At 42.3% G+C, this 12,423-nt stretch overlaps 1 protein-coding gene across 1 annotated transcript in view; it reads right to left on the bottom strand.

Annotated features, from left to right (window-relative positions):
- The window catches only part of kif21a (kinesin family member 21A), a 57,139-nt gene that overhangs the window by 10,979 nt on the left and 33,737 nt on the right, over window positions 1-12,423 (bottom strand). The window contains 13 exon segments of the mRNA XM_063909988.1: window positions 3,699-3,821; window positions 4,370-4,572; window positions 4,652-4,706; window positions 5,924-5,981; window positions 7,030-7,050; window positions 7,596-7,761; window positions 7,883-7,984; window positions 8,135-8,329; window positions 9,909-10,050; window positions 10,356-10,501; window positions 11,547-11,615; window positions 11,729-11,836; window positions 12,170-12,369. Coding sequence (XP_063766058.1) covers window positions 3,699-3,821; window positions 4,370-4,572; window positions 4,652-4,706; window positions 5,924-5,981; window positions 7,030-7,050; window positions 7,596-7,761; window positions 7,883-7,984; window positions 8,135-8,329; window positions 9,909-10,050; window positions 10,356-10,501; window positions 11,547-11,615; window positions 11,729-11,836; window positions 12,170-12,369 — 1,588 coding nt within the window.

Genomic DNA, 12,423 nt, shown 5'->3' with positions numbered 1-12,423 from the left:
ACTGAAATCTCCCAAAACTACTTAACTACAAAGGTAAACACTTCAAAAAAGAAACAACATAACTGGTTCATGTAGTTAAAGCCTAATGTGACTTCTTTACTTGTATTTTATAAACCTACTATGCCGTCAAAAGCTGATTTTTGTTGCAAAAACAGCTCCTAAAATGTGTAGTAAATAAAAACAAGCCAAACTGCAGTAACTCTGGTTGCATGAACATCGACTCCTTCTGGCTTAAACAATTGAATGCACCAATACGGACGACAAACTCACACTTAAAATCACATTACAAAGCAATAACTGGGAAATAAGATGTTCACTTTGGATGAAATGTCAACAGGAAGTCTGTTTAAATCGATCAGTGAATTCACTACAACTTATATGCATGCCCCAGACACTCACTGACAATCTCTTCCCTCTGCTTACCTGGAGACGCTTCCAACATAAAGCTAAACAACTAATCCAGTAAAAGCCAAGAAAACTATCCTCATAAACTGGACATTAAAACACGACATAAATATAACAATTATCAATCTAAACCAACAGCTTTTGACATAATCTGAGACACATGTTCTCTCTAATCTTAATTCTTAAATTCAGCATAACTAAAAAGAGGGTAAATGATGGATACTGATGATACAACTCATCAGTCCTATGCTATGCTCTGCAGAATGATCAATAATAATTCAATGGGAAACACCAATACTAACAATATCACTAGTATGCTCTCCAATGGTTCAACACACAATATGTTCCTAAAATACCATAATAAAATATAGAGGCTTGCAAAGAACATTGTCCTTGAATTCCTGCAGTGTGTGGTATATGTCATGTAAATGGTCTGCAAAGGCTAAAATCCCCGTGTTCCCTGCAGATGGAGTTTCTCTCCCACACACTAGTGACATCATTATTCTATCGGCTAGCGCTCAAACACATTGTACGTGTATGGCTAAGGGGCGGGACATCTGTAAGCGGTTGACCAATCACAACAGAGCCGGCCAGCTAACCAATCAGAGCAGACTGGGCTCTGGTTTCAGACAGAGGGTGAAAAGAGGTGCTGCAGCACAGGCAGTATGAGAACATTAAAGCATGGAGACATGTCCCAGTAGAGACACTACAATATGAGGCTGAAAATGAGCGTAATATTTCCTCTTTGATAGAACTCTGCAACGTTAGCCTCCAAAATCCAGATATGTACGTCACGTCTGCGTGAACAGGAGATATTCAAGGGAAATAAGGAAGCAATTTGGCAGAGTGACAGAGTTTGAAATGCTCCCACTCATCCTCAGCTATAATCTGTTTCTCTGGCAGGCTCTCGACATTTTTTACTTATCTCCGCCTCAACCTGCAGCACGTTTGCAGCGCTCCCCATATTCCCTGTCTTTCGGCTAAACGTGGTTACTGGTTAGTGGCGTTAGGGCAGAGAGAGGAAGTGGTGGGCTGCTCTGCAGGTTCCTGATGACGGGGCTGTGGAGGAAGACAGCGGGGGTGCCAATTAAGCTGCAGCATAATTAAAGTGTGTGCTGAGCTGTTTACACACTGCTGGCAGCAGAGTGGGAGGACTGCGAGGACACAGAAGGGAGACGCATATGCTGCGTTCTTGCATACGAGAGAAAACTGTCAGGACAGGGAAGTGTTCACACGTTCCTGCTCATCTGAAGCTACATCATTACCGGGGTTTCTTGTTCAATGTGCTCTATTAATTCAAGACAGTATCATTCTGTCAAGTCGTGTCGAGTTTTTAAAGTTCCTGATTTACCAGAGATGTGCAAAGAAATGTGCCATAGTGATGTCATCGTCTTAAGACAAATCGATTATTGGATTTAATCTATGAACTATTTCTCCCAAAAATAATCACGCAAAAGCACCAAATTCATTTAGCATGAAAAACTAATCTTCTTTTAGTCTACTGGGAAGCCTTATGTCTTTAAATTGCCTTTTGTGTTTTTACCTAAAAGCATAATTTATTCCAGGGATTCAGTAGCAGGGTCAAACTCAAATTCAAGTCACCTTTATAAGACAAAACATTTCAAATCAAGAAATAGGAGAGAACATTGATTTAGAGCACATTCTTGGTGCGTAAATCATTTCAAGACTAGCACAATCCACTATATATCAACGCAGTTTAAATCCAACTAAACCCAAGCTAGCTAGAGGCTCTTATGCACCAAGAAATGGATGTAAATGTAAAATATTCTTAGATTATTAGTTGGAATAGCCCTAGGTTTCCAAAGGTTAATTGTGTATCCTTTAAGCGTTATGTTAAATACATATATCATGCATTTAAAGGGTCCCTGGTTAGGGTCTAGTAAGGGACTTTTAATCCTGATTCCTGTCTTTATCTACTATCCATAATCAATAGAGGCTCAAACTCCTAAACAATGTACAATCTGTATGTAGGAATTCAAGATGTTCCCTATAAATCTGTGACTATGAATGCCATGCCATAAAATGAGCTACGGTATTCAGCTGCATGCAAATTGATAAGTCCCTCAGAGGATCAGAGTACTGTGCATCTGAGTGACAGTTTCTCCTGTATGCCATATGACACGAATGCAGCAATATTTAGTACTCAAATATGATCAAACCCATACACACTCACACACTAATAGGGTCAAATGATTGCAGTGAAGCGATGTCATTTTTACTAACTTACCCGACTGGTCTAGCTGATTGATTTCTTGCTTTGACTGACTCAGCCATTATATTCACAATCCCGATGATGATTTGTCAAAATGTATTTGGAAAGCACCAATAGATGAGAGTAACACCTACGTCACTTCCTGGCTAAATTACGGTCCCGCCCACTTTTGGGGGAAAACATTCCCCTTCTTTTGAGTGGCAGTCAGTACAGATTCTGAAGTTTTCGGCAATCACATCAAAAAATTCAGATGGCCGTGCTTTTTTTATCTACAAAAAGCCCAATTATGATGGTCAGACAGGCAAACTATAAAAAAATGTCATGGGAGATCGATGATCTGCGATTTATAGTTTAATTAAATCAATAGGGAAATGATGTCCGGTCAGTCTGCTGGAGGATGAGTATCAGGCAGCAGGCTGACACTGAGGTTTCTGAATTACATCCTTTCTTTGACTCTCCTTTTTTCTGGAGAGGAAGTAAAGAAACCAGAGCTCTGGATTTATTTGTTGTTTGAGGTGCAATATATGACTCAGCAGCTTTAAGACTTGAAGACACTATTATTTTCCTCTTCGCTCTGATGCATTATTTCCCCCCGAAAGTGGGCGGGGACATCATTTCGCCAGGAAGTGACGTAGTTGTTAGTCTCATCTATAGTCAAACCTTCAAATAATGTTGGAAAGTCAATATTGGGGTATTTGATCGAAAAATAATTAGATTTTCTCCGAATTGCACGGTCAATTCTATCAACAGATGTCACATTCGGCACATGCTCCCATTCACGATAATCCACTGATAAGACGCAGAAAGGGAAAGAACAGGAATCAATAAATAGAAGTGCGTATCATCAGCAGCAGAGCAAGTTGAACACTGAATTTGAGTCCCAAATACTGGATAGAAAGTGAGGAAGGAAGACTTTAAATTCAGCAGAGAACTTGTCAGGTCAGAGGTCATTACACCAGGCATTTGTTTGAGACCACATGCTTCGTAAAAAAGCAGGAAAATCCGAGAGAGTATTAGTAGAGTTGAAGTGAATTGTATTTATTTTTTCTCCGGCTCTTACTGTTTAATCTCCTTGACCTTTGCCCTTTCGGCCGCTGCGTGAGCCTTGTCATACGTCTTCCTGCGAGAGAGCGGCGACGGCTCCGGCGCTCGCCTCTCCGCTGACGAAGCTCTGGAGCCATTACTGCTCGTTTCATAAAGTTACCCACAGACAACACAGACACAGTGCACAAAAAATAACGATAAAACAACAGAAGCATGAGAAACAAACTCGACATGATGATGAAGGGATGCAAAACACACGGAAACACGTTTACCTGAAGTCCCAAAACTCTGGTCTTTCTTCGCCAAGCTCATGTTTAACTACTGGTGCTACGCTAGGATATTTTACTGTATGTGCTGATAGATCCCTGTTAGCCAAGGCTTTTTTATTTTACATACAAGTCAATGTGCACTTAAGAGTTTCAAAAGCAAGTTAAAGCGGTCCGGTTAGTCGTTTTGCTTTGAATTAAAAAAGGCAGATTTAGCAGCGGACAGCAATAAATAAGCCAAATAAATGTTAATCGTGAAGGTATGGCCATCTGATGTAAGGATGCTCATGAATAATGTGAAACAAAATGAGTTGAAGCAGAGCAGCAACATCAAACATGCATGAGGGACGGAAGGAGGGAGGGAGGGAGGGAGGAAGTGGTGATTATTGTGTTAGAGACAAAGTGCCGGGCCTGGACTTACATGCTGCCCATTTTAGAGGAAAAGCCGGGGGAGAGAGCGCTGTAGTCCCTGACTGATGAGCCTGACGTCTCCATGTCTCCCCCCCCATCTGGAGTTTCTGCTAACGGCAGCATCGGGGCGGAGAAGTCTGAAGGGGCCGCGTCGGGGGCGGAGTCACTGTTAGCGTACAGCAGCTCCATCTGGGTGGTGGTCCTCCTGCGAGCCTGAGGAGCACAGAGGAGAGGGAATGAAGACAGGAAGTGGAGAGTGCTGGTGCATGCAGAAGATCAGGCGTTGCTTTACCTTGCTCCTCGTTTTAGTCTCTCCACAGAGTTTCATGAGGTCTGATGTCAAGCTGCTGAACGGAGAATAAAGGCTTTATATGTAGAGGATTAATAAATATATGGCATTCTGTAAAAACACACAAAGCACATTTTTATATAAAAGGTCCAATTAAATCATCCCAAATTTCATGACAAAAGGCATTACACAAAAAGAAATGACATTAAAATAGAAGAAAATAAGCTAAATGTAATTATACACATATCAATAATCTGTAGTGTAAGAGATAATAATCAATATTCCGAGTAACCGCAACACCGACTTATTTTGAAATGGTCAATTCGCAACCGGATGTATACAACATTGATGGCGCTTGAGGCCGGACGGAGGAAAGCTGCGGGTTTGAGCGTTGTTTTCCTCAACGAGCGGAATGTAAATACAGGGTGAATAGGGGAATCTCTTGTGGTGTTATACATAAAACACACAATGATTAATTCTCCTTATTGCCGCTGTAATACCCTAAAGAGGGAGATGACCCTATGCCACGTATACACCGAACTGACCGGAAGTACTGATACGACTTGAAGCGACCAATAGGAAGAGGCGACCTCTGGACAAAGAGCAATGCAACACAGGGAGCGGTCTCTTTTTGCTCGGACCCTCGGACAGTGAACACCTCGTGAATTCTATTCATGTTTTGGGCCTGTTCAAGTGTGTATTGAGCTTTAGGGCCACAGCTGTGAAACCTTTGTAAAACCTACTACTGCATCTTTTATTAAACACTCCTTTTATAACTTTTAAAGGAGATTTGCTTTCTTTCTTTTAAACCGACTCCTGGGCTTCAAATAAACGAACATTTCCAACAGTAGTTATAGAGATATGTTTATCTTTATACATTTTAACTTAACATCATGTAATAAAAGCATTACTTAAAATACACATTTTGAAAAATACTTTTATGTTGCAGCCACAGAGGATAAATGAAATAAAATGTATAAAATTAGATTCATAAATGTATAAAAGAAACATCAACTTAAATTCTGATTTAAGATTTACACCACGTAACATAAAAGCCCTTTTAACAACAAAAATTCACGTGAAAAAAAACAACATAAATGTAAAATAATCCGACAAAACATGAGATTAACATAAACAGTAAAAAAGACCTAAACTACACAATGTGTAACAAAAACTCAAACTAAATAAATATACAATAACCCGACTTAACATGCAGTTAACACTAGAAAGGCACAATAAAGACAATAGCATATGTATGAGACATTAATAAATTACCTTCCATCAGCAGACGGGCTCTGTGCTGACTCATCACTGCTGCTATCGTCCCCGTTGTCTGTCAGAAAGAGGTTCATAAATAATATTAATGTTGAGAGTAAACCCTCTTTGCTGAGGAAATGACTTCCTCACACGGCTCCCTAACTCGCACTGAGAGGCGTTACTCTTTTTCTTTAAAGATAGCTGCTTGAAATGGATGTAGAAAAGGTGATCAAGGGAAGCAGATGAGGGCGATGTAAGCGGGCAACCATGCTGTTTAAATCGAGACTCGGTCCTCACTGAAGGGTCAGATAGGTGGAAAAGGTCAGAGGTCAGATGTCAGCCAGGTGGGCGGGGTCGGGGTTATACAGAGACAGGTAGATATCAGACAACAGGGAGGAGGGAGAGGAGTCGTGAGTCCGATGCTCCCGATGGGGGTCAGCTGACCTACAGGGTGTGACCGAGCTAAAACATCCATGTTGAAGGCTTCCTGTGGAGGGGGGGGGGGGGGGGGTTCCTGGGTTAGCAGGGTGCTAAAGCATGGTGGCTCTGGAGGAGGAAGAGGAGGAGGCCCAATTCCAAAACGGACCCTACTGTACTTATAAAGCACTTACAACCACATCAGTCTCACAGAGCAATGTGCCATCTGCTCAAGGAAGCTAACACACATTCACACGCACCGTTGGAGCATCGGGAGCAACTTGGAGTTAGGTATCTCGCTCAGGGATACATCGACATGTTGGGCTGGGATTGAACCCACATGGAAATGTCCGAGGAAAGACCACGGCACTACATCACAATCGGGAAGTTACAACAGTTCCCGTTTCTGCTGGAAAAAGGGGAGTTCCCGCAGAAACTCGTTGCTGTATTATATGCATTCAACACCCTAAAGAAGGAGCCTCATTGAGCTGGGATGAAGTGGGAGTGTGCAGGGGTCAGTTTGGAATTGGACCCTGGTGTATCCAGATGAGGGGGAAGGGGAAGGTGGAGGTCAGATGGACAGATGGAGGGAAGCCTTGGTTGCATTGCATCTCATGCACCTGTTAACGTTCAGTTAGTTTTTGTGCAAAGGGAGAAGGATCCATGCATTCATAAACACAGAGGAGAGGCTAACGTGGTTCACTTACCAGCCGGGATGTTACCTAGCTCTGTGAAAACATAAGGAAACAAAAAAAACGTGGGGGAACAGAAACAAAAGGCAATGCACAAATCAAAAACACTGTCCCCCGAAATTCTATCCAAACAAAATAAAGTGCAGCTACTGTAAACAAAGCGTCCGGCTGAACAGAAGCTGGGAATAAATTACAAAGATTTTTGTCGTAAAATATTCAGTAAAATTAACCAAATTATAACACTTTTAAGATTTGTTTTACACAATCTTTTTTTTAGGGATAATAAATAGGCCAGCTTCTATTCAGCAGAAGGCAACAGGCAGAGCATGTCAAAAGACCCATCATGCATTTCACCAGTAACCCAGTCCACTTCCTGGAAGCCCAAAAGCTTTACAGCAAATGGTGGAAATGCATATTTAGTGGCAGATTAAATCATAGAAAAGGAGAACCACAATAACCCCTAATCAGAATCTTATATATCTGATATAAAGGAAACTTCCAGGAGGTAGGCGGGAGGTCTGGTCCGTGTTTTGGGTCCTCCTTTCCACCACAATCCGAACCCTCACACATGCCGTCGTTACCTTGCAGAGCGTTCCCCAGCAGGGCGTCCAGCTCCGGGTTGAACTCGGCCTTCTCCTTCAGCATGTGGAAGAGCAGCTGGTTCTGCGTGGCGCTGGTGATCTCCGTCTGCTTCAGCCGGCCCTCCATCACCTTCACCTGGGACTCCCTCTGAGACGCCTGCAGGCCCTGAGGAGGACACACACAAAGGGTATGACATAAATGTGATACGTTTTTAGTATCCAAGTTTGCTTTGAAGCAGGTGAAATGACAGACATGTTATACGGGTGTTATTATTATGGGCTGGTACCTTGCTGATTGCCATCGTCATGAAGTGATCCAACAGAAAGCGAGCTTCATTCAATGTGCAGGAGCCGATCACTGCGGAAATATCCACTGTGTCGCCCTCCTCCTGGAGAACAGGGTCACCCAATTACAGCATAAATTCACACAAAAACGACAACAAAGAAACATCAACGAGGACTTCTGTTTGTTTAAAATAATAACCTAAAGTATATAAACTTTTAAGCTTCCAGTTCCTAAAGTTGTCAGCCTCTCTCACCTTGGTTTCCTCCATCTGCATGATGTTGGCCTGACAGTCTGCGATGCTGTCGTTGATGTAGTCGATGTTGGCCGTCAGCGCTTCCACCTCCTCGTTGATCGGCAACACCGCCTTCTCCACGTCCGGCCCCTCCTTCGACAGCCGCTCCCTCTTCCGGATCACCTTCTCCTTACGCTTGGTGAGCTCCTCTCGTTGCTACAAACACACGCGAAAAAAAGGGAGTACTTTCTAAATGTGAACGAGGTGAATGTTGCAGATTCAACAATCAAAGGCGTTGTTGGAGACTGTCAATTACAGCGTAGTTTTTGGAAACTAAAATCTTAGGTCCCAGGCTTTTCCATAAATGTAAGTTAAAAACTGAAATATAGTGCAATAAAAACATGTAGCTGTGCAATATATACTTCCAGCTTTAATCCTTTCACATGGATGCTACATCGTTAAACTGTTACTGGCACTAAATGTGTGTTTTGTAAATTGTGTCATTTCTAGTTGAAGCTTTTAATATTTGTATGCATGCTTCTGGATTGATCTATCTTTGGCTCTGTACTTGCTGTCACAAATTTACATTTCCCCTCTGTGGGACAAATGAAGGTATTCTGATTCTGATGAAAAAAGATTATATGCCAGGTTTTCATTTTGTGTTGTGAAACAAGATGATGTAGCAGGAGGTAAAGTCCTCAGAATTTGACATGATATATGAAAATGACATTTAAACAACCCCTCAGTTTTAAATGGCAGAGTTCAAATGAAAAGACAAGTCGACACGTCCCTCAGACATCTTCCAAACTCTTCTAAAGCCTCTTCAATTCCAGATTATGTTTTCAAGATGGAGGGGATTTTTTGGGTGCCTTCATAGATATAGATGGATGGACAGACAGACAGACAGACAGACAGACAGACAGACAGACAGACAGAGGGGGATGGATGGATGGATGGATGTGTAGATAGACGGACAGACAGACAGACAGACAGACAGACAGACAGACAGACAGACAGACAGACAGACAGACAGACAGAGGGGGATGGATGGATGTGTAGATAGACGGACAGACAGACAGACAGACAGACAGACAGACAGACAGACAGACAGACAGACAGACAGACAGACAGACAGACAGGGATGGATGGATGGATGTGTAGACAGACAGACAGACAGACAGACAGACAGACAGACAGACAGACAGACAGACAGACAGACAGACAGACAGACAGACAGACAGACAGACAGACAGACAGACAGACAGACAGATGAATAGATGGATGTGTAGATAGATGGATAGACAGACAGACAGACAGACAGACAGACAGACAGACAGACAGACAGACAGACAGACAGACAGACAGACAGACAGACAGACAGACAGACAGACAGACGGATGGACGGATGGATAGAGTACTTTTTTGATCCCAATTTGGGAAATGTTTGCGTTGCAGCAGCATAAAAACACAAGGCATTAAACACAGTCAAATTAAAAGACTAGAAATAAACAATTCAAAATGCAAACATCTCAATAGAAATTGAATAGCATTAAAAAAGTAGAAGATACACATATCGGAATAAAGACTTATACAAAATATAAAGCAGGATATTATATACATTAAGTGTGTAAGGAATGGAACGCTAAACTCAATATAAATGTCAAATGTACAGTGTGAGTCCAGTTATCCAACAGAAACTATGGAGAAGACAGGTTAATTCAACACTAGATATCCATCAATAGTACGTGATAGATCCAGACATTTGAAATATAGCTACACCCTGCGACGGCGTTACCTTGAGGAGGCGGTTCATGTCGGCCTCCATGTTGGAGATGGTCATCCTCTGCATGATGACGTCGGTGATCCTGCGCTCCAGAGACTGCCACTTGTTGCGAGCGATTCTGGTGGATAAAATCCCCGAGCGCCTGTAGGAAGACCTGCACACACAGCAGCATGGATTTAAGCACATTAATGATGTCAATTAACTCATTAACATGTGTCAGATGCAGTGTCTGATGATGAATTAGGAAGAAAACATAACTTAAATAATAATGTGAAAACAAATCCAAAACTAAAAGTCATTTACACCCAAGTTACACTTTTAGAGGATTTTATTTTCCACTTCAATGGAGCAGGTGTTAAGTGTCTTGCTTCCACGCTACAGGGGAAAACCTGGCCTTTCTTGGCTTCACAAAAACAAACTATATTTAGCCACTCTCCTCTCTGGCTCTGTCAGACTCACCGGGTGCCGTTGGGAGCAGCGTTGCCGGAGGAGTACAGCCGTCCAGATGGAGGTCTGTAGGTGGAGTCCTGCACCGGATCAGACATGTTGAACTTCCGCACCACTTTTCCCGAGGTGGGCCGGGCCTGCCTCCTCAGAGCCGTCACCTGACACACACACAGAACCGTGAGTACCAGGGGAGCGGAAAAACCAAAACACATGTATAACAGCATCCATAATGAATTACAAGTATCTCTACAAACACTACGTAACATATATAGGTAGATAGATAGATAGAATGGGAGGATGAAACCCTCTTTATTTGTCACATACATGCACACAGCAGAGCACACACAGTGAAATTTGTCCTCTGCATTTAACCCATCCTAGTGCTAGGAGCAGTGGGCAGCTATCGTGCAGCGCCCGGGGAGCAATGGGGAGGGGGGATTGGAGATGTCCGGTGCCTTGCTGCGAATCACAGCAGGGCCTAGGAGGTGAACTGGGACCTCTCCAAGTAGCAGTCCACTTTCCATATTTCAAGTCTGTTCGGGGACTTGAATCGCTGACCCTACGATTCCCAGTCCAAGCCCCTACTGACTGAGCCACTGCTGGACGTAACACAGGGTTTCTCAAGTAGCGAGGGACTTTAGAAAATGAGTAAAGTTAATTTAATTAAAATAAGTTAATAGATGGCTTATAATATTCAAATGTCAATGAAATTTGGAGCTAGCGTAAACATTGAAGTGCAAAAAATGCAAGTGGTTTCCCTGGGAAGCTAAATTTGATATTTAATGACAGATTAAATGACATAACATTACATTTATTATATTAAGGTGGCGCTTTTATCCAAAGTCACTTACAATAAGCGCAATAAACCGTGAAGATTCATTAGAGACTAGCAAAGAATCAGCAGGTTCATTAGCTTTGAACTAGCCAAACATTTTACTAGCGCTTTATTTTACTTTGAAAGATCTTTAGATTAAAACTGTCATTATTAAAACAGAAATATGTGATGAATAATCCCATGTTGCTCACTGAATTGTCAGTACAACTTATCGAAAAGATGCAGCTCAATGCACTATTATGATTACAATGCGGCAAGATGGCTTTTTAATTTGCTAGGTTAAATGTTTTGCACTTGTCGTCAGAAATTTGTCTGAAGAAATACGTGAAAGGTGGTCAATTGTCGAGAAACAGTGTGTTCCTGCTCACCTCCTCAGTCTTCCTCCTCAGGATGAGCTCCTGCTGCCTCTTCTGAGCCTCCAGTAACTTCAGCTGGTGCTGTAACACAACCACAGTTTTTAAAAGGTTCGATGAGAAGAATAAAACCTGTAGCTCAGATTAATTAAGATGCAATCGTAGTAAACGGATAAGAGTAGGTAGAGGCCGCTAACCTCCTGCTTGCGCTGGTCTTTCTTTAGTGTTGCGATTTCTCGGTTTCTGCGAGACTCGTTCATCCTGTTCTTCTCCTGCTGCTCCTTCATCTGCTTCATGAGACGCACCTAGAGTAATCATTTAAAAAAGAGCAAATATTCATATAATATAATACGCAAATATCTTCAAACTGACTCAATATTCAGATGAAGTTGAGAAAAATCATTTGGAGCATTTCTTTAATCATCCGTCTTTACTTTTTCCCGTGTCGTTCGACTTCTGTCTGCAACAAGTGAAGCCTACTTTCATTACTTTAGCTTATGTAGTTTAGGTCGTTTTTAAATAGGGTAAGTGAAATGGAGATTGACAGGAGAGATAGTTGAGAGTCACATGGCAGAAAAAAAAGAAGCTAAATTCAGTCCAACATGTCCAAATTTCTGATGCAGCCCTAAGAATCCCACCTTGGTCTTCTTCATCTCGGCCACGTCCATCTGCAGCTTCTTCAGCTGCTTCTCGTACTGCGACTGGTTCTTCAGCAGGCGGGCGTGCTCCTTCTGCGCCGACTGCAGCTTCTGCAGCTCCTTGTTCATCACGCTCAGCTTCTTCTCGTACTCGGTCTTTATCTTACGAGACTTCTCGTCCGTGCCCGATTCCACGGTGTCTGAGAAGGAGCAACACAAATACCTTAAAGAACTGAATGCTGTAAGAAGTGTAA

Source organism: Eleginops maclovinus, chromosome 2 (assembly GCF_036324505.1).
Source record: "Eleginops maclovinus isolate JMC-PN-2008 ecotype Puerto Natales chromosome 2, JC_Emac_rtc_rv5, whole genome shotgun sequence".
NCBI classification, from domain to species: Eukaryota; Metazoa; Chordata; class Actinopteri; order Perciformes; family Eleginopidae; genus Eleginops; species Eleginops maclovinus.
This window is presented reverse-complemented; position numbering and strand designations above follow the sequence as displayed.